Here is a 26,664-nt window from a genome sequence, read left to right on the forward strand (position 1 = left end):
CCCACTGAGCCGCCCAGGTGTCCCCCAAATGCTGTTTTACTGGTACTGGACTGTGATCCCTAAAATTTGAATAACATTTGTGTCTTTAAGCAAATATCGCCCTAATCTCTAGGACTCAACTCAGCAGAACCCAGGTGTTCTGTGAGTACAGATATATGCTTGTAGGAACTACTAGTTTTTTGGCTCTGGCATTGGAGGTAAATTTGTCACATCACAGATTAACATTTGGAAAAATGGTTATAGACATTTAATCAAATATATACTTATTGCTTTGTAAAATCACATATATCAGGTGATAATAGAGTGATGTTTACCTCAGCAATAACATTCTGAGTTTCAGCCAAGAATATTAACTCTCAAAATTTCTCCCCTGAAAACAAAAATGAATGCTCTTTCCTTTCAATAGAAGGATAAATAAAAAAATAAGTAATATAGCTATTTTTAAAAAATTCTTATATCACATTAATTAGGTAAAATAATTATGTTTTCCTAGAAGGCAAACAACGTGATAAAATAATTGCAAAATTATTCAGTGACATTTTACAAAATGTTCTGATATTGGAAGTATTCTGACAAGACATGAGAATTCTTAAAGGCACAGGAGGATATCCTTTTATTAAATTAAGTCACATGAGAAAAATCTTCATATAAACATTTTGATACAACTTTGTGGATGACATAATGTAGAATTGTGTGTTTGTTCTTCTGAAAATTGAGAGTTGGTCTTCAGCAGTTCCCTTCTGATGTAAAAAGAGATTATAGAAGGAAACTCTGTGATTGAAAATAAAGGGGAGTGATCTAGGATCATGTTGAATAAATTTTGTTAATAAGATTTGTAGTAAAAATAAATAGTCCACTTCCAAATCTTCATGTCCTTAGTGTGAATGCATTAGGTTATATGACAATGACAACTAAAGCTATAGATACAAGGAAGATTAATAATTATCTGATTTTAAGGTGGGGAGATTATGCTGAAATATCAGGATAAAACAAATGTAATCATGCGGGTCCCTAAATGCAGAAGGAGGAAGAAGAGAAAATGTCACAGTGTGATGTAACAATGACCTGGATGTTATTTTTTCCTAATTGCTTCGTGATTCTTTTTACATTACTAAAAGTTACAACATTTCAATTATACAAACATCTATGAGTCCTTATATGGCTTTTTAGTATTCTTGGTATTGAGTATGAGACAGGGTAATGCACAATGGGAAAGCAAAACTTTCCATGAAAGAAATGCATAAGAGTATGGAGAATGGGTACATTATCCTGGCATGATTATGGATATGTTGTTTGAGATCTGTCTCCCTCTCTCTCCCCACCTCTCTCTTAACCTCTTTTTCCTTTTCTCTCTCTCTTTGTAGATAGATGAAAGATAGATAGACAAATAGGTAGATAGATGGCATATATATATATATACATGTGTGTATATGTGTGTGTATATATATATATATATATTCACACACCCAAATTGGTGAACAAATAATGTTGAGACTGCATTTCTCAGACTTCATACAACATAGTTTTACTGATTAATTGGGCAAAATAAAAATTAGGTGAAATAAAAATTGTGATGGTGGTGATTTCGACAACAAAGATAATGACATTGATGATGTGAGGTCTATTTTTTTCAGATATACAAAATATGTTTTTTTGCCACTATGGTGATCACATCTGCCATTTATGTTACTGTTAAAATATGCCAATTTTTACAAGCTGGTCTTGGAGTCTCAGCCAACATCCTCCTCCTTGTCTTCAACATCTTCGTGTTCCTTCTGGATCACAGGTCTAAGCCCACTGACTTGATCATCTATCACTTGTCCTTTGTTCACCTAATGAAACTCTTTACTGAGCTGTCTTTATTGTCTGCAGAAGTGTTGGAATCGCTGAGCTCTATGAATGATGTTGAATGTAAGGCTTTATTCTGCCTGAACAGGGTGACAAGGGGTCTCTTCATCTGCACCACCTGCTTCCTGAGTGTGCTCCAGGTCATCACCATCAGCCCCAGCACCTCCTGGTTGGCCAGGTTTAAATCTAAATGCACAAAGTACATCTTTCATTCTTTTATCATCTTATGGTTTCTCAGTTTGTCTCTCAGCAGTAACTGCGTATTGTTTTCTGTCGCATCTTTTAACGTGACCCAGACCAATCTATTGAATGTCGGTAAACACTGCTCACTTTCCCCCATGGACTCCGTCATCAGTGGGCTGATCTTAGCATTGACGATATCCAGGGATGTCTACTTTGTAGGAGTCATGCTGCTCTTGAGTGCATACATGGTGATTCTCCTGTCCAGGCATCAGAGGCGTTGCCAGCACCTTCACATCACCAGCTTCTCCTCAAGAGCCTCTCCAGAGAAAAGGGCCACCCATACTGTCCTTTGGTCGTGTACTGGGTGGACGTCATCATCTCATTCTCCTCAACAATGCTATGGACTTATGACCCAGTCGTCTTGGATTTCCAGAGGCTTCTGTCCAATGTCTATGCCACTGTTAGTGCTTTGGTACTCATTAGTTCTGATAAAAGGATGAAAATGTGTTTCAGGAGTGTGGAAAAATTATAAACAATTTCTAACTCCTTATTCATAAGATAGGTACCCCCCAAAATGATTATTTGGCCTTTCTTCAAATGACATGGTATTTACTTAAATAACATTTAAAATTTAATTTTAATTTAAATGTAATTTTAAATGATATTTGAATTTATCTAAATATTTTTGAAACCTGTAATATCATCATTTCTCCAGTTTCTTTAGTTTACTATCAAGGATAGTATTCAATTCAATATTCCTATATGATTACAAGTTCCTTTCTAAAACTCTCTTAAGGAGGGGTTAACTGTACTTTAAAGTACTAATCAAAGAACTATAATTAGTAATTAAATTAAAGTGGTTAATAATCAATTAATTGATTTCATAATTATTAATTGCTTTAAATAAATAAAATTATTTTATAATAAAATTATAAATAATTATAATGAATAAAAAATAAACTTTAACTAAAAGTAATTAAATAATAGTGATTAAAGTGATTAATTAAAGTACTAATTGTACTTTCATTCAATATTGGTATTATCTATTGGCAATGTAATATTTTCTTGAAAATTAAACTTATTCTTTTTACTTCAAGAGATTTAACTACGTACCCAATTTTAGTTGAACAGTAGTCTCTCTCTGCCCTCTTTATTTCTCTGTGTTCTGGCTTCCGTTAAGGCTGGAGAGATTTTGCTCTCACTTTTGTAGGTTTCTCTCCATTTTATCTTTCATTGCCTTTCAACATTTTCCCCTTTTTTCAGTGCTTTTATTTTTTTCCTTTCATTTTGTGTTACATGGTTTATTAATATTTCTGGCATTTTTATTTATCCATTTTTGTTACAATGCATTTCTCACTTATAATATCCTTCTTAAAAAATATCTTTTGAAAGTAGAAAATTTTCATTTCTTTTTTTAAGACTTTAAGGTTTTTTTAAAGATTTTTTAAGATTTTATTTATTTATTTATTTGAGAGAAAGAGAGTGCAGGATCATGAGCAACCAGGAGTGGCAGAGGCAGAGATAGAAGAAGACACCCCTCTGAACACAGAGCCTGACACAAGGCTCAATCCTAGGACCCCAAGATCATTACCTGAGCTGAAGACAGATGCTTAACTGACTGAAACACCCAGGCACCCCTCATCATCATTTCTTTAATTTTGTTTTATTACACTGGTATACTCTAGTGAAACGATTAAATGATTTTTATTTCTTTTCATTCAAATCCTCATTTATGTATAGTGACTACAGAATTTTCCATAGATGTCTTCTCTTTAATGTCCTTGGTTGCAATATTTATGCTCCATATTCAAGTTGATTTTTCTCTCATCAATTCAGACTAATTTAATATTTCACAAAAAGTTGTGTACAAACTGAGTTATTTTATTTTTCAATGGCTTACCTATATTCGGCTCCTTTCCAAATATTCTTGACAAATGTGTATTTTATTGCTCTTGACACATTTTTATTTTGTATTTTCTCATTGTCTATTAAAGAAATTAAATTTTAGGGTAAATACCCAATAGTGCAATTGCTGGGGATAAAAATATATGTTTATAAAAAATAAAAAATTAAAAAAAAAAAAAGAAAAAAAAAAGAAATTAAATTTTAAACAAACATATTGCTGATATCTTTAGCATGTAACATGTAATTTCTTCTGCCCCTTCATTCATTAGCTTACTTATTTATATCTTTCACCCGTTCTTTTTTCTTTTAATTTAATTTTATTTTTTTCAGTGTTCCAGAATTCATTGTTAATGCACCACACCCAGAGCTCCATGCAATACATGCCCTCTGTAATACCCACCACCAGACTCACCAAACCCCTCAAAACCCTCAGTTTGTTTCTCAGAGTCCACAGTCTCTCATGGTAAAATTTGGGACACCGCATTTTCGAGTTTTCTAGGCACTTCTTTTCTTCCTTTGTTCCAATCACCCTGGAGGCAAGTTTGGTAATCTACACAGGTTTGAGCTCCTAGTGGTCAGCTAGTGTCTGGATGGAGAAATGGCTTCTTAGTTTGACTACTTCCCTAGATTCTTTATTTACTTCAGGTCCTGGTTCTTTTATTTTCTTGTTAGTTTTGTTAGGCATTTTAAGGATTCTTTTAACTTTTGAATAACTTTAGGTATCTGTAGTAAAGGGAGTTTGGAGTTTATATATTTTATACTAAAACCACATATATCCACGTGCACACATGAGAAAATACTTTGCATAGATATTTCTGTGGCAGACAAGAGCATTAAAAAATATTTATTTGAGAGAGAGAGAGAATGAGTTGTGGGGAGGGGCAGAGAGAGGAAGAGTGGGAGAGAGAGTCTTAAGCACCCTCCATGCTGAGCATGGAGCCTGACATGGGGCTCGATATCCTGACCCTGAGGTCACTATCTGAGCTTGAAACCAAGAGTCGGACACTTTAACAACTGCACCAATCAGGCACCCCAGCAGACAACAGCATTTTATAAAGATTTCTATTTTATGTATTTGGACAAATTCTTCCATCTTCTAAGTTACCATATCACAATACTATTTGTAGAATGTGATTATTTTGATAGTGTTTGAAAATACTTTGTTTTGCACAAATTTCTAATGGGATAATCTTCCACTATTAATGGAGTATGTCCATACATCACAATTGCTTTATTTATTTATTTTGTGACATTAAGTTACTCTTGGTAGAACTAGTTTTGTAAACTCCAGTCCTTGTGTTCCACTTGCCATGTTTCTTTAGTACATCCAAGTCTTTGAAGAAGTATCTCTGTTTGAATGTTCTATCTAGTAGTTGGTTACGCAAAAGATCTTACTTGAAATACTCATTTAGTGCGACACCATTTAAATTGACAGTTTGCATTATAATTTCACAGAGCCCAGAGAATATGTCATGTAGGGTTTCTGCTTTCATGCATTTTATGGGTTTTTTTAGGCCTTGAGTAGTGCCATTTAGAATAATTTTCTCTGGCAAATATAAAATGTTCATCATCTCTTTTCTCAACAACACTCCCAATTTGTCTGTCTCCTGGACTACTCAAACTACCTAATACAGTTATTTAATAAAGTTACTTAGTACTTATAAAGAATTTGTTTTTCTATATATACAAACTCTTTATTAGTATGATAGTTTTATTGCCACCTAATACAAATATAAGTGGCTTAGTGTCTGTCTTGCAATGAATACTTGTTTCGTACATAAATTCTTCGGTATTATATCTGTATGTGGATATGGTTTGGACATTGCAAGTTGTTAGCCACTCCATTTAATTAAATTCACATATCAATGCCATTCTTTATGTCATTTTATATGTTTTAGCTCAAATTTATTTTTGCTCTGTAATTATTGATGCAGAAGTGAAGGAAGTGTTAGTCTGTGGTCTTGACAAGATCCAAAATCAAAAGGCAGTTTCCTATTTGTTTTGATTTTGTATTGTATTTGTCCCACATAAAATATATGAGTAGTAAGTATAGCAGTGGTAGTAATACTCTCCTTCTTAAAACAGAAGAAACTGTGAGTGTGGTATTTATAGTTGCCTTCAAAATCTCATTCTTCTACATTATTAATCCTTATTTTTCCATTTTAGCTGGTGGAAGTATAAAAACATGAAATGCTACTAATTAGATTAAATTCCAAATAAGCATATATTATCTAAGTAAACTCAAGAAGGAATATATGAATAGACCTATAACAAGTAAAGAGAGTAAAGAATTGTTTTCACAGACATGAAGAGTGTCCAGACTTATGTAGATTTCCTCTTAAATTAATGAAACATTAGTTGTTTCTTCCTTTGCTTATTTATTTATTTATTTGAGAAAGAGAGAGTGTTGGGGGAGAAGCAGAGGGAGACAGACATGCAGACCCCATGCTGAGCACAGAGCCTGACATGAGGCTGGATATCAGGACCCTGAGATCATGGCTTAAGGCAAAATCAAGAGTCAGATGCTTAATCGACTCTTTCACAGGTGCCTCTATGAAATATTAAAAAAAATTTTGAAAATAACAATCCTTTACAAATACTTTCAAAAGAAGAGAACTAGAAAATTGACCAATTCATTTACCAATACATTTTATGAAGCAATTTATTACCCAGAAAACAGAGCCAGACAAAACCATCATGAGTAAACTATAGACTATTATCTCTCATGAATATAGACACATAATTTAAAAATGTGCAAACTGAATCTACCAACATATAAAATAATTATACACTATGAATCAGAAAGGTTATATCTCAAACATAAATTTTGTTTAATTTTTTCTTTATTCCCAACTCAAGCAATGTAATGCAACATACTGACAGATTATAGAATTAAAAATAATTATTACAATAAATATGCAAAACACTTGAAAAAGCAAAGACCCAATTGAATAACTCTCAGCAAACTAAGAGTAGAAGAAAAATTTTTAGACTCACCAAAGATCATCTATGAAAGATGTACAGCCAGTGTCACAGTTAATGGTGAATAACCAAGTATTTTATAGCCCATTGTTTGGGATTACAAAAAGAAAGTCCTGGCTGAGCCCAGCTGTGCACCGTCAGCCACCAACACATGCCAGGCCCAGCTGCATGCCCCAGCTGTCTTTACTCACCAAATTCAGCTGCATGGACCCCTGGCTGCCTTCTTGCACCACACCTATCCACGAAGTGCACAGCTGCAGCCACCCACCTCATCTAGCCACTTCATCATGCCCAGCCACATGACCCGTGGCCACTTAGTGCCCCACTTCAGCCTCACCACCTTGGTTGTCCAAGTGCACAGCCCCCAGTCACTACAGTATTTCAGGAAACCCAGCACAGGACTAGGGCAAATTTTAATAACACTGCTGCCCCTCTCCCAAGTTACCCAATGGGAATGCCACCATAAAGCTGGCCTGTGTGGGTCCTGGTAATAACACAGAAAGCAAGCACAGTCCTCAACAGGCAGAGTCAGGGCAGATAGCTACACTGAAAAGAAAAGTGAATCAGGCATAATATTAGGGTGTAAGCAACAAACATAATATATTCTCTTGAAATGTCAGATTCTGGTAAACAGGGAACAAAACAGTACAGGACCCCTTCATCATAAAGTCACTACTTTCAAGAGCAGAAGACACAGTTGACTTTTTTTTTTTTAAGCACAGAGAAACCGACACAGAGAGGCAGATGAAATGAGGAGACAGAAATTTACCCCAAATGAAAAAACAAAAAAACAGGACAAGGCCACAGCCAGAGATCTAAATGAAACAGATATAAGTAACATGCCTGATAAAGAATTTAAAACAAGAATCACAAGGATACTCGCAGGACTTGAGAAAAGAATGGAAAACATGAGTGGGACCCTTAACACAGAGGTAAGGAATAGCATAATAGAGATAAAGGGCGCAATATATGAAATGAGAAACATGCTTGATGGAATGAAAAGAAGGATGAAAGAAGCAGAGGAACAAATGAGTGACCTAGAAGACAGGTTAATAGAAAGTAATCAAGCTGAACAACAAGAAAGAAAGAAAAAAAGGAAGGAAGGAAGGTAGAAAGGAAGAACGAAAGAGAGAGAGAGAGAGAGAAAGAAAGAATTATGCAAAGTGACAATAGACTTAGGGAACTCAGTGACTCCAGCAAATATAATAACACGTGTATTATAGGAATGCCAGAAGGAGGAGAGAAAGATGGGGGCAGAAAATTTACCTGAAGAAATAATAGTAGAAAATTTCCTTATCTAGGGAAGGAAGTAGATATTCAGATCCAGGACACAAGAGGGCCCCAAACAGAAACAACAAAAGCAAACAAACAACAAGATATGTTGTAATTAAATTTACAAAATATAAAACATCTCAAAAGCAGCAATACAAAAGAAGTAATTGATTTACCAGGAAAGGCCCACAGGCTAGCTGGAGATGTCTCAACAGAAACTTGGCAAGACAGAGGGAGTGTCATAATATATCCGAAGTGCTGAATGGGAGAAATCTGCAGCCAAGAATACTTTATCCAGCAAGGCTATCATTCAGAATAGAAGGAGAGATAAAGAGTTTCCCAGGAAAACAAAAACTAAAGAAGTTCATGACCCCTCAATCAGGCCTGCGAGAAATGTTAAGAGGACACCTTGAGTGATCAAAAGAGACCAAGAGTGACAAACAAGAAATGATCAGAGAAAATCTACAGAAACATTGACAAAATAGGTAATAAATTGGCAATAAATATATATATATCAAAATTACTTCAAATATAAATGGACTTACATCTCCAATTAAAAATATAGGGTGTCAGAGTGGATAAAAAAAAAAAAAAGACCCATCTATATGCTGCCTACCACAGACTCATTTTAGACTTGCATATTGAAAGTGAGGAGATGCAAAAATAATTATCAAGCAAAGGAACATCACAAGGAAGCCAGACTAGTGATATTTATATCTGACAAACAACTTCATTATTATTTTTTATTTTTATTTATTTTTTATTTAAATTCAATTAATTAACTTATAGTGTGCTATTAGTTTCAGAGATAGTTTAAGGATTCATCAGTTGCGTATAACACCCAGTGCTTATTACATCAAGTGCCCTCCTGTATGCCCATCACCCAGTTACCCCATCTTCCACCATACCTCTCCTCCAGCAACCCTCAGTGAGAAACTAAAACAGTGTTTTAAAACAAACATTGTAACAAGATGAAAAGGGCCAATATAAAACAACAAAAGGGAAAAACCAGGAAGAAGATATAACCATTGTAAATGTGCACACAAAAGAGGAACAACAAAATATATAACACAATAACAAAAATAAAGGAACTATCTGATTACAAAATAATAATAGTAGGGGGATTTAACACCCCAATTACATCAATGAACACATCACTAAACAGAAAATATATAAGGAAACGATAGCTTTGAGTGACACACTGGCCCTAATGGATGTAACAAATTCAGAAAATTCATCTGAAAACAGCAGAATACACATCCTTTCAGTATACAAGGGACAATTTCCATAATAGATCACAGATTAAGTCACAAAATAGACTTCAACAAAGAAAAAAAGGTTTAAATTCATACCATGCATATATATTTTTTTAATTAAATGAAATTAAATTTTATGTTGTATTTTATTTAAATTCAGTTAGGCAATATATAGTATAACCTTAGTTTTTGGTATAGTGTTCAATGATTCATTACTTGCCTCCCAGTGCTAATCACATCACATGACCTTCTTAACATCCATCACCCAGTTACCCCATCTCCCCACCGACCTCCCTTTCCACAACCTTTTTTTTCCTGGAGTAAACAGTCTCTCATGGTTTTTCTCTCCCTATGATTTATTCCAGTTCAGCTTTTCCTCTCATCCCCAGTGATCCTCAGTGCTATTCCTTATAATCCAATCCATAGATGAATGAGACTGTATGACAATTGTCTTTTTCTCCTTGACTTATTTCACTTAGCATAATCCCCTCCAGTTCCATTCATGTTGATGTAAATGGTAGGTATTCATCCTTTCAGTAGGTTGAGTAATATTCAATTGCATATATGAACCACATCTTCTTTATCATTCATCTGTTGAAGGACATCTCAGCTCCTTCTACAGTTTGGCTATTGTCCACATTGCTGTTATAAACATTAGGGTGTAGGTGCCCCTTTGGATCACTACATTGTGTATCTTTGGAGGTAAATACCTAGTAGTGCAATTGTTGGGTCATAAGGCAGCTTTATTTTTAATGTCTTGAGGAACCTCTATATTGTTTTCCAGAATGGCTGTAGCAGCTTGCATTCCCACCAACAGTGTAAGAGGTTCCACTTCCTCCACATCCTCGCCAACATTTGTTGTTTCCTGTCTTGTTAATTTTAGCCATTCTCACTGGTGTGCAGAGGTATCTCATTGTGTTTTTTATTTGTATTTCCTGGATGCCAAAGTCCTGTGGAGCATTTTCTCATGTGCCTGTGCCATTTGTATGTCTTCTTTGGAGAAGTGTCTGTTCATATATTCTGTCCATTTATTGACTGAATTATTTCTGTTTTGGGTGTTGAGTTTGAGAAGTTCTTTATAGATCTTGGATACCAGCCCTTTTATGTAATGTCATTTGCAAATATATTCTCCCATTTCAGGGGCTGCCTCTTAGTTTTGTTGACTGTTTGCTTTCCTGTGCAGAAGTTTTTATCTTGATTAAGAAAAATCATAATCTATCACATTGATTGATTTGCAAATTTTGAACCACCCTTGCATCCCAAGAATAAATCCCACCTGGTTGTGGTGAGTAATCATCTAATGTACTGTTGGATTCTATTGACTAGGATCATGTTGAGTATTTTACCATCCACGTTCATTAGGGATATTGGTCTGTAATTTTCCTTTTTCTTTGTCTCATTTTGGGTTCAGGATAATGCTGACCTCATAGAATGAGTTTTGAAGTTTTCCTTCTGCTTCTATTTTCTGGAACAGTGTAAGTAGAATAGGTATGATTTCTTCTTTAAATGTTTGTTAGAATTCCTTCAGGAAGCCATCTGGCTCTGGAGTCTTGTTTTTGGGGAGGTTTTTGACTACCGCTTCAATTTCCTTGGTGGTTATTGGTCTGTTCATATTGTCTATTTCTTCCTCTTTCAGTCTTGGTAGTTTATAAATTTCCAGGGATGCACCCATTTCTTCCAGATTGCCTGGTTTCTTGGCATATAGTTACTGGTATTAAGTTCTAATAATCGTTTCTATTTCCTTGGTGTTGGTCATGATTTCTCCCCTTTCATTCATGATTTTATTAATTTAGTTCTTTTCCCTTGTCTTGATAAGTCTGGCCAGAGGTTTATCGATCTTATTTATTTATTTTTTTTTTCCAGAGAACAAGATTTTGGTTCTATTGGTCTTGTCTATTGTTCTTCTGGTTTCTATTTCATTGATTTCTGCTCTAAACTTTATTATTTCTCTTCTTCTGCTTGATTTGGGTTTTATTTGCTGTTCTTTCTCCAGCTCCTTTAGGTGTAAGGTTAGCTTGTGTAGTTGGGATTTTTCTAAAATTTTGAGAGAGGTTTGAATGGTTATGTACTTCCCTCTTAGGACCACCTTTGCAGCATCCTGTATATTTTGAAATAATGTGTTTCATTCTTGTTAGTTTCAGTGAATCATTAAAGTTTTTCTTTAATTTCCTGTTTGGCCCATTCACCCTTTAGCAGGATGCCCTTTAACTTCCAAGTGTTTGAGTTCCTTCCAAATTTTTCCTTGTGGTTGAGTTCCAGTTTCAATGCACTGTAGTCTGAAAAGATGCAGGAAAAAATCTCAATCTTCTGGTATCAGTTGAGACCTGATTTGCGACCCAGCATGTGGTCTATTCTGGAGAAAGTTCCATGTCCACTTGAGAAGAGTGAATATTCTGTCATTGTAGGATGAATGTTCTGTATATATCTGCAAAGTCCATCTGGTCCAATGTGTCATTCAAAGCTCTCGTCTTTTTTTGATACTTGCATAGATGATGTATGCATTGTTGTGAGTGGACTGTTGAAGGCTCCTGTAATTAATTTACTATTTTTAATGCTGTTTTACTTTGGTTATTACTTGGTTTACATAATTTACTGCTTCCAAGTTGGAGGCATAGATATTTAGAGTTGTTAGATTTTCTTGTTTGATAGATCCTTTAAGTATGCTATAGTGTTCCTTTACATCTCTTATTATGGTCTTTGGTTTAAATCCAATTTTTCTGATAAGAATTTCTACCCCACCTTTCTTCTGAGGTCCATTATCATAGTAAATGAGTCTCCATTCCCTCACTTTCAGTCTGGAGGTGTTCAAAATGAGACTCTTGTAGACAGCAATGGATTGGTCCTGCTTTTTTTTTAATCCAGTCTAATAGCCTGTGTCTTTTGACTGGAGCATTCAGTCCATTTATATTCAAGGAACTATTGAAAGATATGAATTTAGTGCCATTGAATTGCTTGCATCGTGGTTTCAATTTGTATTTCCTAAAATGTTTTTAAAGGTTTTTTATTTATATGACGTAGAGATAGAGAGCACAAGTAGGCAGAGCAACAGGCAGAGGGAGAGGGAGAAGCAGACTCCCTGCTAGCAGATAGCCTTCTATGGGGCTCAATCCCAGGTCTTTGGGATCATGACCTGAGCTGAAGGTAGACGCTTAACCAACTGAGCCACCCAGAGCCCCTCAATTTGTATTTCCTTGATGCTAAGTGATGTGGAGCATTTTCTCAAGTATCTGTTGGCTATTTGCATATCTTCTTTGGAGAGATGTTTGTTCATGTCTTCTGCCCATTTCTTGACTGGATTATTTGGGTTTTGGGTGTTGAGTTTTATAAGCTCTTTGTAGATCTTGGATACTAGCCCTTTATTCTAATATATCATTTGCAAATGTTGTCTCCCATTCCACAGGTTGCCATTTAGCTTTGTTGACTATTTCCTTTGCTTGCATTCATTACTTTCAATGATTTTATAAGTATCATGGCATCTGCAAATAGTGACAGTCTGACCACTTTCTAATATGAGTGTCTTTTATTTCTTTTACTTGTGTTATTGCTGTGGATAGAACTTTCTGTACCATGTTTAAGAAAAATGGTGAGAATGGACCTCATGGTCTTACTGTTGACCTTTGAGAGAAATGCCTCAGTCTTTCCCCATTGAAGATCATATTTGCTGTGGGTTTTTTTTTCCATATGTCCTTTATTATTTTGAGGAATGTTCCATCCAAACCTACTTTGTTGAGAGTTTTTTTTTTATATCATAAATATATGTGGACTGTCATCAAATACTTTTCCTGTATCTGTTGAAATGACCATACAACTTTTATGCTTTGTTTTGTTAATATGCTCTATTACACTGACTTGAGAATGTTATGTCATCCTTGGATCTATGGAATAAATCCCACTTGATCATGGTGAGGCATCATTTTTCAAAAGATTTTATTTATTTATTTGACAGACAGAGATCACAAGTAGGCAGAGAAGCAAGTGCGGGGGGGAGGCAGAAGCAAAGTCTCCCTGCAGAGCAGGGAGCCCAATGTGGGGCTCGATCCCAGGACCTTGGGATCATGACCTGAGCCGAAGGCAGAGGCTTTAACCCACTGAGCTACCCAGGCCCCCCAGTGAGGGATCTTTTTAATGGAAACGGCCCAACTATCCATCAATAGAAGAGTGAATAAAGAAGATGTAAATGTGTTTTCATATCACATCAAATACAAATCACTCAATAATAAAAAAAGGATAAAATTTTTCCATTTGTGACAACATGATGGATTAAGATGGTATTATGTTAAGTGTAATAAGTCAGACAAAGACAAATACCATATAACTTCACTTATATGTGGAATCTATAAAGCAACAAACAACCATCAAAAAGTAGAATCACACCTGTAAATACACAGAGAAAATTGATAGTTGCCAGTAAGGACATGGCTGAGGGATGAGCAAAATGGTTGAAGGGGAGTGGGAGAAATAAACTCCTAGTTATCAAATTCATGTCATGAGAATCAAATTTACAACATAAGGAGTATAGTCAATTGTATTTTAATAGTAGTTGTATGGTGACAGATGGTATCTTGTGAGCATAGTGTAAAAACATATAGTTGTAAAATCACTATATTATACACCAGAAACTAAAGTAACATTGTCTATAAACTATATTCAAATAAAAAACTTTTTAAAAAATAATAAAATACTTGTTTATTCATGATTAAATATTACAATAGCTGTGTGTTTCTTAGATGTGTTTTGGTAGATCTAAAAAGTTCCTTTTATACATCTAGTTATCTGAGGGGTTTTAAATTATCAGGTCTTTGGGTGTTGTATGTAAATGATGCATCACCAAATTATACATCTGAAACTAAAATTTCACTGTATGTTAACTTACTGGAATTTAAATACAACTTGGGGGAAAACATGAAATAAAATAAAAATAAAATTATTGGGTCTTTGTTTTGCCAAATGCTTTTTATATTTATGGAAATAATTATTTCTAGTCCTATAATTTCCTAATATGTTTCATGACATTGATTGTTGGATGTTAAGCCAAGTTTGCATTTGAAAGATAATTCTACATATTCAGAATGTGTAATTTTTTTTATACACTGGTGGACTCAGTTTGCAATTTTTAAAAAAATATATGCGTCTATATTCATGAAATATGTAGTCTATAAATTGCTTCTGATGGTGTTGTTGGTTCTGTTATCTGGATAATAACTACCCTCATAAAATAAATTGGTAAATGAATTGGTAAATTTCCTAGTTTTTCCCCACTTTTGGAAGTGTTTCTGAAGGACCAGTAATTATTCTTTATTATACGTTTGATAACTTTTTCAGTGAACCTATAGGGGTCTGGGTTTTCCTTTGTAGAAAAATACTTCTTTAAACTCTTTACTTGCTATTCATGTATTCTACCCCTTCTTGAGTTTACTTAGATTATTTATACCTATCTAGGAATTTAATTCTAATTGTTAGTATTCTATGTTTCTCAATTTCCATGCAAGTTGAGATGGAAAAATAAGGAATAATAATGTAGGAAAATGAAAATTTGGGGGCTATTTATGAGTACCCCGTCACAGGTTAATCTGTTGATCCACTGCAGGATAATATATCTATCACTGCTATAATACTACTTATATTTATTGTTTGGAACAAAGAAAGTACAGAATCAAAACAAATAAGGAAATGTATGATTTGATTTTGGATTTTATCAAGACTGGGGAGTAACTTCCCCTTCTCTTTTGCAACAATATTTAGGACACAAAAATGAATTTGAATACAATTATATAAAGTGACATATAAATAAAGAATGGCATTGTGATGCAAGAATTTTAAAAACTAGAATAGTTAATAATTACATATATGAGTTAGGCAATATCTAAATATATAGATATAGATAAAGACATATAGATATAATATCAAAGAGTTTAATGTATAAAACAAAATTTTATGTAAGACATTGAGATAATTACAATTATATTAAGAGATAACAAACTAATGAATTCTTTATAGAGTGATAAATAACTTTATTAGAATTAATTGTATTAGAAAGTTTATTAGAAAGTTTGAATAGTTCAGGAAACAGACAAATTGTCAGCATTTTGACAAGTAAAGAGAAGACACAGATTTTTCAAGTGGCAGAGCAGATCATTTCAATTAGCAGTATTTAGACCTAAAAAAACCCCATTAAATTCATTAAAGCATAAATTCTATTTATGATATTTTCTGAGCACTGAAAAAATGACAATAGAAACTATAAATGTAAGTATAATCAACATACAACATCTAGTTAAATGCATATTTGTAAAAGAAATTTTGCAAAGCTACAGGTACAAAATTCAAACTGAGATTACATCTACAAGGTCCTGGATATACTGCGAAGGGAGCACAGCAAGTAGAGCAAAAAGGACTAAAATCATTAAAATAATTCTACCAACATTCTAATTCTACCATCAGTAAAGCATTGCTATGCACAAACTAACCATTGATACTGAAGGATTATAGCATCAGAAATTTCTGTAAAACATGTAAATAAATTCAAGTATGAGGAAAATAATCACATCCTACAAATAATTTTGTTAAATGAAATATAGTGGGTAAAGGGAATGATCCAAATACATTAAATGGAAACTTCTCATAAGATGCAGTTGTCTGCCTCAAAATATCTATGTGAAATATTCCCCTCATTTGTACAATGTGGGTATCTGTGGTTCTAGTAAAAAGCACATTGAATTCAAAAACTTATTTTATTGTAGACAACTAAAAATACTCAAGAGTTATAAGAATATTGAAAATGTCCAACAGAGCCAGAGAAAAAACATGTAAGAGCATTCCAGGTCCTGAAGTAAGTCAAAAGAAGGATGTAAAGAAGTAATCAAAGTAAAAAGTCAGTCCACATATTGACTCATCAAAGCCTGTGTGGGTACTCCAGGACAATTGGAATAAACAAAGAAAGAAAATGACTAAAGACATCTCAAATCTCACAAAAAAACTGTGAAAGGTAGAACACATAAATAAATAAGCTAATGAGTGGAGGGTCGGAAGAATTTATGTGTCACATAATATAGATATCAGCAGTATGTTTACTATGTTTAAGTAAAGCCAATGGAAAACAAAAGAAATCAAAGTACTGTGTAAAGAGTAAGAAACTCGAAACACTTGTCAAGAACATTAGGAAAAGAGGAGGACTCAAGATGGCGGAGAAGTAGCAGGCTGAGACTACTTCAGCTAGTCGGAGATCAGCTAGATAGCTTATCTAAAGATTGCAAACACCTGAAAATCCATCGGCAGATCAAAGAGAAGAATAGCAATTCTGGAAACAGAAAAACAACCACTTTCTGAAAGGTAGGACCAGCGGAGAAGTGAATCCAAAGCGACGGGAAGATAGACCCCAGAGGGAGGGGCCGGCTCCTGGCAAGCGGCGGAGCAACGGCGCACAAAATCAGGACTTTTAAAAGTCTGTTCTGCTGAGGGACATCGCTCCAGAGGCTAAACCGGGGCGAAGCCCACGCGGGGTCAGTGTGGCCTCAGGTCCCGCAGGGTCACAGAAGGATCGGGGGTGTCTGAGTGTCCCAGAGCTTGCAGGTATTGGAACAGGAAAGCCGGCTACAGAGACAGAGCCGACAGTAAGCTCACAGCTCGGTGTTACCTTGAACCGGTCGCAGGCTCAGTGAGCTCGGAGCGCGGCCGGAGGTCAGGCAGACGGGAGTAACTGGGCACTGTTCTCTGAAGGCGCACTGAGGAGTGGGGCCCTGGGCTCTTGGCTCCTCTGGGCCAGAGACCAGGAGGCCGCCATTTGTATTCCCGTCCTCCGGAACTCTAAGGAAAGCGCTCAGGGAACAAAAGCTCCTGAAAGCAAACCTGAGCGGATTACTCACCCCGGCCCCTGGTAAGGGCGGTGCAATTCCACCTGGGGCAAAGACACTTGAGAATCACTACACCAGGCCCCTCCCCCAGAAGATCAACAAGAAATCCAGCCGAGACCAAGTTCACCTACAAAGGAGTGCGGTTTCAATACCAAGGAGAGCAGCAAAATTCCAGAGGAGGAGAAAGCAAAGCACGGAACTCATGGCTTTTTCCCTGTGATTTTTTTTAGTCTTGCAGTTAATTTAATTTTTTTCTTTTTCATTTTTTGTTTTTTTTCTCGCATTCTGGTAAAATTTTTTTTTAACTTTTACCCTTTTCTTTTTTAACATTTTTTAACTAGTTTATCTAATATATATATTTTTTCTTTTTTATATTTTTCTTATTTGTTTTCTTTTTTTAAATTCTTTTCTTTTCCTTTTTTTTCTTTTTTCTTTTTTTTTCTTTCTTCCTTTTTGAACCTCTTTTTATCCCCTTTCTCCCCCCTCACGATTTGGGATATCTTCTAATTTGCTTAAAGCATATTTTCCTGGGGTTGTTGCCACCCTTTTAGTATTTTAATTGCTCCTTTATATACTCTTATCTAGACAAAATGACAAGACGGAAAAATTCAACGCAAAAAAAGAACAAGAGGCAGTACCAAAGGCTAGGGACCTAATCAATACAGACATGGGTAATATGTCAGATCTAGAGTTCAGAATGACAATTCTCAAGGTTCTAGCCAGGCTCTAAAAAGGCATGGAAGATATTAGAGAAACTCTCTCGAGAGATATAAAAGCCCTTTCTGGAGAAATAAAAGAACTAAAATCTAACCAAGTTGAAATCAAAAGAGCATTCAAAAATGGAGGCTCTCACTGCTAGGATAAATGAGGCAGAAGAAAGAATTAGTGATATAGAAGACCAAATGACAGAGAATAAAGAAGCTGAGCAAAAGAGGGACAAACAGCTACTGGACCACGAGGGGAGAATTCGAGAGATAAGTGACACCATAAGACGAAACAACATTAGAATAATTGGGATTCCAGAAGAAGAAGAAAGAGAGAGGGGAGCAGAAGGTATACTGGAGAGAATTATTGGGAAGACTTTCCCCAATATGGCAGAGGGAACGAGCATCAAAATTCAGGAGGTTCAGAGAACGCCCCTCAAAATCAATAAGAATAGGCCCACACCCCGTCACCTAATAGTAAAATTTACAAGTCTCAGTGACAAAGAGAAAATCCTGAAAGCATCCCGGGAAAAGAAGTCTGTAACATACAATGGTAAAAATATTAGATTGGCAGCTGACTTATCCACAGAGACCTGGCAGGCCAGAAAGAGCTGGCATGATATTTTCAGAGCACTAAACGAGAAAAACATGCAGCCAAGAATACTATATCCAGCTAGGCTATCATTGAAAATAGAAGGAGAGATTAAAAGCTTCCAGGACAAACAAAAACTGAAACAATTTGCAAACACCAAACCAGCTCTACAGGAAATACTGAAAGGGGTTCTCTAAGCAAAGAGAGAGCCTACAAGTGATAGATCAGAAAGGATCAGAGACCATATACAGTAACAGTCACGTTACAGGCAATACAATGGCACTAAATTCATATCTCTCAATAGTTACCCTGAATGTTAATGGGCTAAATGCCCCTGACAAAAGACACAGGCTATCAGAATGGATAAAAAAACAAAACCCATTTATATATTGCCTCCAAGAAACTCATTTTAAGCCCGAAGACACCTCCAAATTTAAAGTGAGGGGGTGGAAAAGAATTTACCATGCTAATGGACATCAGAAGAAAGCAGGAGTGGCAATCCTTATATCAGATCAATTAGATTTTAAGCCAGGGACTATAATAAGAATATTATAATATTATAATAAGAGATGAGGAAGGACACTATATCATACTCAAAGGGTCTGTCCAACAAGAAGATTTAACAATTTTAAATATCTATGACCCCAACGTGGGAGTAGCCAACTATATAAACCAATTAATAATAAAATCAAAGAAACACATAAACAATAATACAATAATAGTAGGGGACTTTAACACTCCCCTCACTGAAATGGACAGATCATCCAAGCAAAAGATCAGCAAGGAAATAAAGGCCTTAAACGACACACTGGACCAGATGGACATCACAGATATATTCAGAACATTTCATCCCAAAGCAACAGAATACACATTCTTCTCTAGTGCACATGGAACATTCTCCAGAATAGATCACATCCTCGGTCCTAAATCAGGACTCAACCAGTATCAAAAGATTGGGATCATTCCCTGCATATTTTCAGACCACAATACTCTAAAGCTAGAACTCAACCACAAAAGGAAGTTTTAAAAGAACCAAAATACATGGAGACTAAACAGCATCCTTCTAAAGAATGAATGGGTCAACCAGGAAATTAAAGAAGAATGGAAAAAAATCATGGAAACAAATGATAATGAAAATACAACAGTTCAAAATCTGTGGGACACAAAAAAGGCAGTCCTGAGAGGAAAATATATAGTGGTACAAGCCTTTCTCAAGAAACAAGAAAGGTCTCAGGTACACAACCTAACCCTACACCTAAAGGAGCTGGAGAAAGAACAAGAAAGAAACCCTAATCCCAGCAGGAGAAGAGAAATCATAAAGATCAGAGCAGAAATCAATGAAATAGAACCGAAAAAAAAAAAAAAAAAGAACAAATCAACGAAACTAGGAGCTGGTTCTTTGAAAGAATTAATAAAATTGATAAACCCCTAGCCCGACTTATCAAAAAGAGAAAGGACCCAAATAAATAAAATCATGAATGAAAGAGGAGAGATCACAACTAACACCAAAAAATACAAACTATTATAAGAACATACTATGAGCAACTCTACGCCAATAAATTTGACAATCTGGAAGAAATGGATGCATTCCTAGAAACATATAAACTACCACAACTGAACCAGGAAGAAATAGAAAGCCTGAACAGACCCATAACCAATAAAGAGATTGAAACAGTCATTAAAAATCTCCAAACAAACAAAAGCCCAGGGCCAGACGGCTTCCCGGGGGAATTCTACCAAACATTTAAAGAAGAACTATTTCCTATTCTCCTGAAACTGTTCCAAAAAATAGAAATGGAAGGAAAACTTCCAAACTCATTTTATGAGGCCAGCATCACCTTGATCCCAAAACCAGACAAGGATCCCATCAAAAAAGAGAGCTATAGACCAATATCCTTGATGAACACAGATGCGAAAATTCTCACCAAAATACTAGCCAATAGGATTCAACAGTACATTAAAAGGATTATTCACCACGACCAAGTGGGATTTATTCCAGGGATGCAAGGTTGGTTCACCATCCGCAAATCAGTCAATGTGATACAACACATCAATAAAAGAAAGAACAAGAACCATAGGATACTCTCAATAGATGCTGAAAAAGCATTTGACAAAGTACAACATCCCTTCCTGATCAAAACTCTTCAAAGTGTAGGGATAGAGGGCACATACCTCAATATCATCAAAGCCATCTATGAAAAACCCACCGCAAATATCATTCTCAATGGAGAAAAACTGAAAGCTTTTCCGCTAAGGTCAGGAACACGGCAGGGATGTCCATTATCACCACTGCTATTCAACATAGTACTAGAGGTCCTAGCCTCAGCAATCAGACAACAAAAGGAAATTAAAGGCATCCAAATTGGCAAAGAAGAGGTCAAATTATCACTCTTCGCAGATGATATGATACTATATGTGGAAAACCCAAAAGACTCCACTCTAAAACTGCTAGAACTTATACAGGAATTCAGTAAAGTGTCAGGATATAAAATGAATGCACAGAAATCAGTTGCATTTCTCTACACCAACAGCAAGACAGAAGAAAGAGAAATTAAGGAGTCAATCCCATTTACAATTGCACCCAAAACCATAAGATACCTAGGAATAAACCTAACCAAAGAGGCACAGAATCTATACTCAGAAAACTATAAAGTACTCATGAAAGAAATTGAGGAAGACACAAAGAAATGGAAAAATGTTCCATGCTCCTGGATTGGAAGAATAAATATTGTGAAAATGTCTATGCTACCTAAAGCAATCTACACATTTAATGCAATTCCTATCAAAGTACCATCCATCTTTTTCAAAGAAATGGAACAAATAATTCTAAAATTTATATGGAACCAGAAAAGACCTTGAATAGCCAAAGGGATATTGAAAAAGAAAGCCAACGTTGGTGGAATCACAATTCCAGACTTCAAGCTCTATTACAAAGCTGTCATCATCAAGACAGCCTGGTACTGGCACAAAAACAGACACATAGATCAATGGAACAGAATAGAGAGCCCAGAAATAGACCCTCAACTCTACAGTCAAGTAATCTTCGACAAAGCAGGAAAGAATGTCCAATGGAAAAAAGACAGCCTCTTCAATAAATGGTGTTGGGAAAATTGGACAGCCACATGCAGAAAAATGAAATTGGACCATTTCCTTACACCACACACAAAAATAGACTCAAAATGGATGAAGGACCTCAATGTGCAAAAGGAATCTATCAATATCCTTGAGGAGAACACAGGCAGCAACCTCTTCGACCTCAGCCGCAGCAACATCTTCCTAGAAACAACGCCAAAGGCAAGGGAAGCAAGGGAAAAAATGAACTACTGGGATTTCATCAAGATCAAAAGCTTTTGCACAGCAAAGGAAACAGTTAACAAAATCAAAAGACAACTGACAGAATGGGAGAAGATATTTGCAAATGACATATCAGATAAAGGACTAGTGTCCAGAATCTATAAAAAACTTAGCAAACTCAACACCCAAAGAACAAATAATCCAATCAAGAAATGGGCAGAGGACATGAACAGACATTTCTGCAAAGAAGACATCCAGATGGCCAACAGACACATGAAAAAGTGCTCCATATCACTCGGCATCAGGGAAATACAAATCAAAACCACAATGAGAGATCACCTCACACCAGTCAGAATGGCTAAAATCAACAAGTCAGGAAATGACAGATGCTGGCGAGGATGTGGAGAAAGGGGAACCCTCCTACACTGTTGGTGGGAATGCAAGCTGGTGCAGCCACTCTGGAAAACAGCATGGAGGTTCCTCAAAATGTTGAAAATAGAACTGCCCTATGACCCAGCAATTGCACTATTGGGTATTTACCCTAAAGATACAAACGTAGTTATCCAAAGGGGCACGTGCACCCGAATGTTTATAGCAGCAATGTCCACAATAGCCAAACTATGGAAAGAACCTAGATGTCCATCAACAGATGAATGGATCAAGAAGATGTGGTATATATACACAATGGAATACTATGCAGCCATCAACAGAAATGAAATCTTGCCATTTGCGACATCATGGATGGAACTAGAGCGTATCATGCTTAGTGAAATAAGTCAAGCGGAGAAAGACAACTATCATATGATCTCCCTGATATGAGGAAGTGGTGATGCAACATGGGGGCTTAAGTGGGTAGGAGAAGAATAAATGAAACAAGATGGGATTGGGAGGGAGACAAACCATAAGTGACTCTTAATCTCACAAAACAAACTAAGGGTTGCTTGGGGGAGGGGGGCTGGTAGAAAGGGGTGGGATTATGGACATTGGGGAGGGTATGTGCTTTGGTGAGTGCTGTGAAGTGTGTAAACCTGGTGATTCACAGACCTGTACCCCTGGGGATAAAAATATATGTTTATAAAAAATAAAAAATTTTAAAAAAAGAATATTTGGAAAAGAACCTAATAGAATTAAATCATTGAATTTTTTTATAAAAATAACACTAAATTTAACACACAATATTTTGGTGAATAATAAATTTAGTCTGAATTGATGAGAGGATATATAAACTAGAAGATTGAGCAGAAATATTGCAACCAAGAAAAAAAGAAATATTTTAACTTGAGGACATAAAGAGAGGTGGTTATGGAAAAAAGTAGTCACTAAGGATATATGAAATAGAATAAGAAGAAATAAAATTTAATTGTTTTACTAGTGTATACCAAAAAAAAGAAATTAAATAAATGATGATAAACAAATTTCTAATTTTATAATTAGACAAGGAACTTACAAATCAGAAATGCATTGTAACAAAAATGGGCAAAATAAAAATACTCACCAGAAACAAAAATTGCATAAAACAAAAGAAAAAGAAAAATTTAAAGCACTGAGAAAAAGAGAGAAAAAGTTAAAAGTAGTGAAAGATAAACTAGAGAAAAGTGAAAGCAAAATCTCTACAGCCTTTCTAGAAGACAGAGCAGAGAGAAATAAACACACATCTTGAGAGAAATTGTTGCTCAGGCTTAAGTTGGATACTTAGCTTAATATCTTGAAATAAAAAGAGTAAATTTAATTAAAACGAATTGATTGGGTTACAAAGGGAAGCTACTTTATAATTTTTTTGGAATAGAAATAAAATTTTCCTTCACAAAGTTTGAGAAAGAGAATGAGACGAAAGAACTTGTAAGCACACGGAAGGTCCTTGGCATCATAGGTTTCAAAAATATTTAGGTAAAGTATAATGTTATACATTTTAAACATTATATAAATAAATTAAGTGTTTTTTGAATAAAAGGAAAAAGAGTTTTTGGATAATTATTTCATGATTAACTTGTTTAAAATTGATTGTGAGTTTGCTACATTTTTGCAACATATTTTTATCCTTCTATCAGAACAATTAATACCAAAGAACTGACAGTGGCATAAACATTGCTCAAAAGCTTCTGGAAGTCTAGTATAAGAGGGTCATATGCCCATAATAGGATTATAGGTGATGAGATGATGAAGTCCACCCAGTAGACAACCACAAAGAAACTCACCAACAACAGGACAGTGCGGGTGGCCCTTTTCTCTGGAGAGGCTCTTGAAGAGAAGCTGGTGCTGTGAAGGTGCTGGCAACGCCTCTGATGTCTGGTCAAATGAGTCACCGTGTATGCACTTGAGACCAGAGAACAGCATGATTCCAATGAAGTAGACATCCCTGGATAATGTCAAAGTGAAAAGCAGTGCCCTGATGGTAGGGGCTATGGAGGAAAGTGAGCAGTATTTACTGACATTCAGTAGGTCGTCGTTGGTTGTATTAGAAGATGCAACAGTATAAAAGATGGAGTTCACACTGAGAGACAAACTGAGAAACCATAAGATGACAAAGGAATGGAAGATGTAATGTGTGCATTTATGTTTAAATCTGCCCAACCAGGAAGTGCTGGGGCTGATGGTGATGGCCTGGATTATGCTCAGGAGGCAGGTGGTACAGATGGAGAGACCCCTCATCACTCTGCTCATGTAGAATAAAACCTTACATTTGAAATCATTCAGAAAGTTTGGTGATTCAAACAGCTCTGTAGGCAACAGAAATAGTATAATGGGGCGCCTGGGTGGCTCAGTGGGTTAGGCCGCTGCCTTCGGCTCAGGTCATGATCTCAGGGTCCTGGGATCGAGTCCCGCATCCGGCTCTCTGCTCAGCAGGGAGCCTGCTTCCCTTCCTCTCTCTCTGCCTGCCTCTCCGTCTACTTGTGATTTCTCTCTGTCAAATAAATAAATAAAATCTTTAAAAAAAAACAAAAAAAGAAATAGTATAATGAAGAGTTTCATTATGTGGACATGGGCCAAGTGACAGATGATCAGGTCAGTGGGTTTAGGCCTCTGATCCAGAAGGAGCATGAAGATTTGGAAGAGAAGGAGGAAGGTGTTGGCTAAGATTCCAGTGCCAAGTTGTAAAAATTGACATATTTTAATAGTAACGTGCATAGAAAATGCAATTATCATAGTGGAAAAGAAGTGTATTTTGTACATCTGAAAAAATATAGACCCCATATTATCCATGATATTTATTTTGTAGTCAAAATCATCGTCATCATCACAATTTTTATATCTCCTAAATAATCCTTAAACCTACATTGTATAAAGTCTTAGAAATAAAGTCCATCTATCTATTGAGAGATCTCACACAATGTATCCACAATCATGCTAGAATAATGAACCCATTTCCCATACTTCTGCGGTACATGCATTTCTCCTCCTTTATCTCTTCCTCCTTTTTTTTTAATTAAAAGATTTTATTTATTTATTTGACACACAGAGAGAGATCACAAGTAGGCAGAGAGGCAGTCGGAGAGAGGGGGGAAGCAGGCTCCCTGCCAAGCAGAGAACCCGACGTGGGGCTTGATCCCAGGGGGGTTGATCCCAGGACCCTGGGATCATGACCTGAGCTGAAGACAGAGGCTAGAGCCCACTGAGCCACCCAGGCGCCCCACTTTCTCCTTTTTCTTCTTCTCCCCCAATCCTTCTTCTTTCTCCTTCTCCCTTTCTCTTCTTCTCCTTCATCTTCTACTTCTCCTCCTCCTCTTCCTCCCCTTCCCTTCCCTCTCTTCCTTCTCCTTCTTCTCCTTCTCCTCCTCCTCTACCTCCTCCTCCTTCTCCTTCTTCTCCTTCTCCTTCTCCTCCTCCTCCTCCTCTTCCTTCTTCTCCTTCTTCTCCTCCTTCTTCTTTTTCCTTTACTGTTCTGTGTTGCCCTGTCTCAGCACCAATGATAGTAATGGCCATACAAAGACTTAAATGTGTTTGTACAGTTGAACTGAAGTAAATTTTATGCTACGGGGGAATTAATCACCAAAATAGACAATTAAGCAAAAATAATGTCCAGGTGAGTCTTCCAAAACATATTGTTGACACTTGTTCTTCTTCCTCCTTTTTCCGCATTTAGGGATTACATTGGGTTTATCCTGATAACTCAACATAATCTTGTACTTTAAAATGAAATCATTACTAATCTTCCTTCTATCTACAGCCTTCATTTCCATTGCTGTATAGCCTACTACATTTATATTGAGGGTCTGAAGATTTGGATCTCAACATCCTGGGTATAGGGATAATTATTTTTTGCCATAAATTCTATAGTAAAAATTTATTCAACATGAACTTGGCTCACTCCCCTTTATTTTCAATCACAGATATCCCTTCCATAATCTCTATATCAGGAGGGAATTGCTAAATAGCAACTCTCAATTTTCAAGAGAACAAATGCACAATTCATTTCATGATATCCACAAAGTTGTATCAAAATATTCATATGGTGGTCTTTCTTATGTGGCTTTAATACAAGGATACCTTCCAATGTCATTAAAAATGCTTATTACTGTATGGTAACTAACATAACATAATAAAAAATTCTTTTTTTAAAAAAGATTTTTATTTATTTATTTGACACAGAGAGAGATCACTAGTAAGCAGAGAGGCAGGCAGAGAGAGAGGGGGAAGAAGGTTCTCCACCAAGCAGAGAGCCCAATGTGGGGCTCAATCCCAGGACCCTGGGATCATGACCTGAGCCAAAAGCAGAGGCTTTAACCCACTGACCCACCCAGGTTCCCCCATAATAAAAAAAAATACTTACATCTCCAATA

The 26,664-nt window shown here is 35.9% G+C and overlaps 2 protein-coding genes across 2 annotated transcripts; one reads left to right on the plus strand and one right to left on the minus strand.

Moving 5' to 3' along the window:
- Positions 1 to 1,502: 1,502 nt before the first annotated feature.
- LOC101669923 (putative vomeronasal receptor-like protein 4) lies at positions 1,503 to 2,594 on the plus strand. Its single transcript, XM_013049797.2, is given in 3 exon segments — positions 1,503 to 2,379; positions 2,382 to 2,525; positions 2,528 to 2,594. Coding segments are annotated over 3 exon segments (909 nt in total). The 5' UTR covers positions 1,503 to 1,661; the 3' UTR covers positions 2,575 to 2,594.
- Positions 2,595 to 13,814: 11,220 nt separating this feature from the next.
- Positions 13,815 to 25,030, minus strand: LOC101675331 (putative vomeronasal receptor-like protein 4). The gene is given in 5 exon segments (XM_013049800.1): positions 13,815 to 13,820; positions 23,874 to 23,928; positions 23,930 to 24,216; positions 24,218 to 24,618; positions 24,841 to 25,030. Coding segments are annotated over 5 exon segments (939 nt in total).
- Between the last annotated feature and the right edge of the window lie 1,634 nt (positions 25,031 to 26,664).

Source organism: Mustela putorius, unplaced genomic scaffold (genome assembly GCF_011764305.1).
Source record: "Mustela putorius furo isolate JIRA1106 unplaced genomic scaffold, ASM1176430v1.1 tig00003923_pilon_pilon_pilon, whole genome shotgun sequence".
In the NCBI taxonomy this organism is placed as follows: Eukaryota; Metazoa; Chordata; class Mammalia; order Carnivora; family Mustelidae; genus Mustela; species Mustela putorius.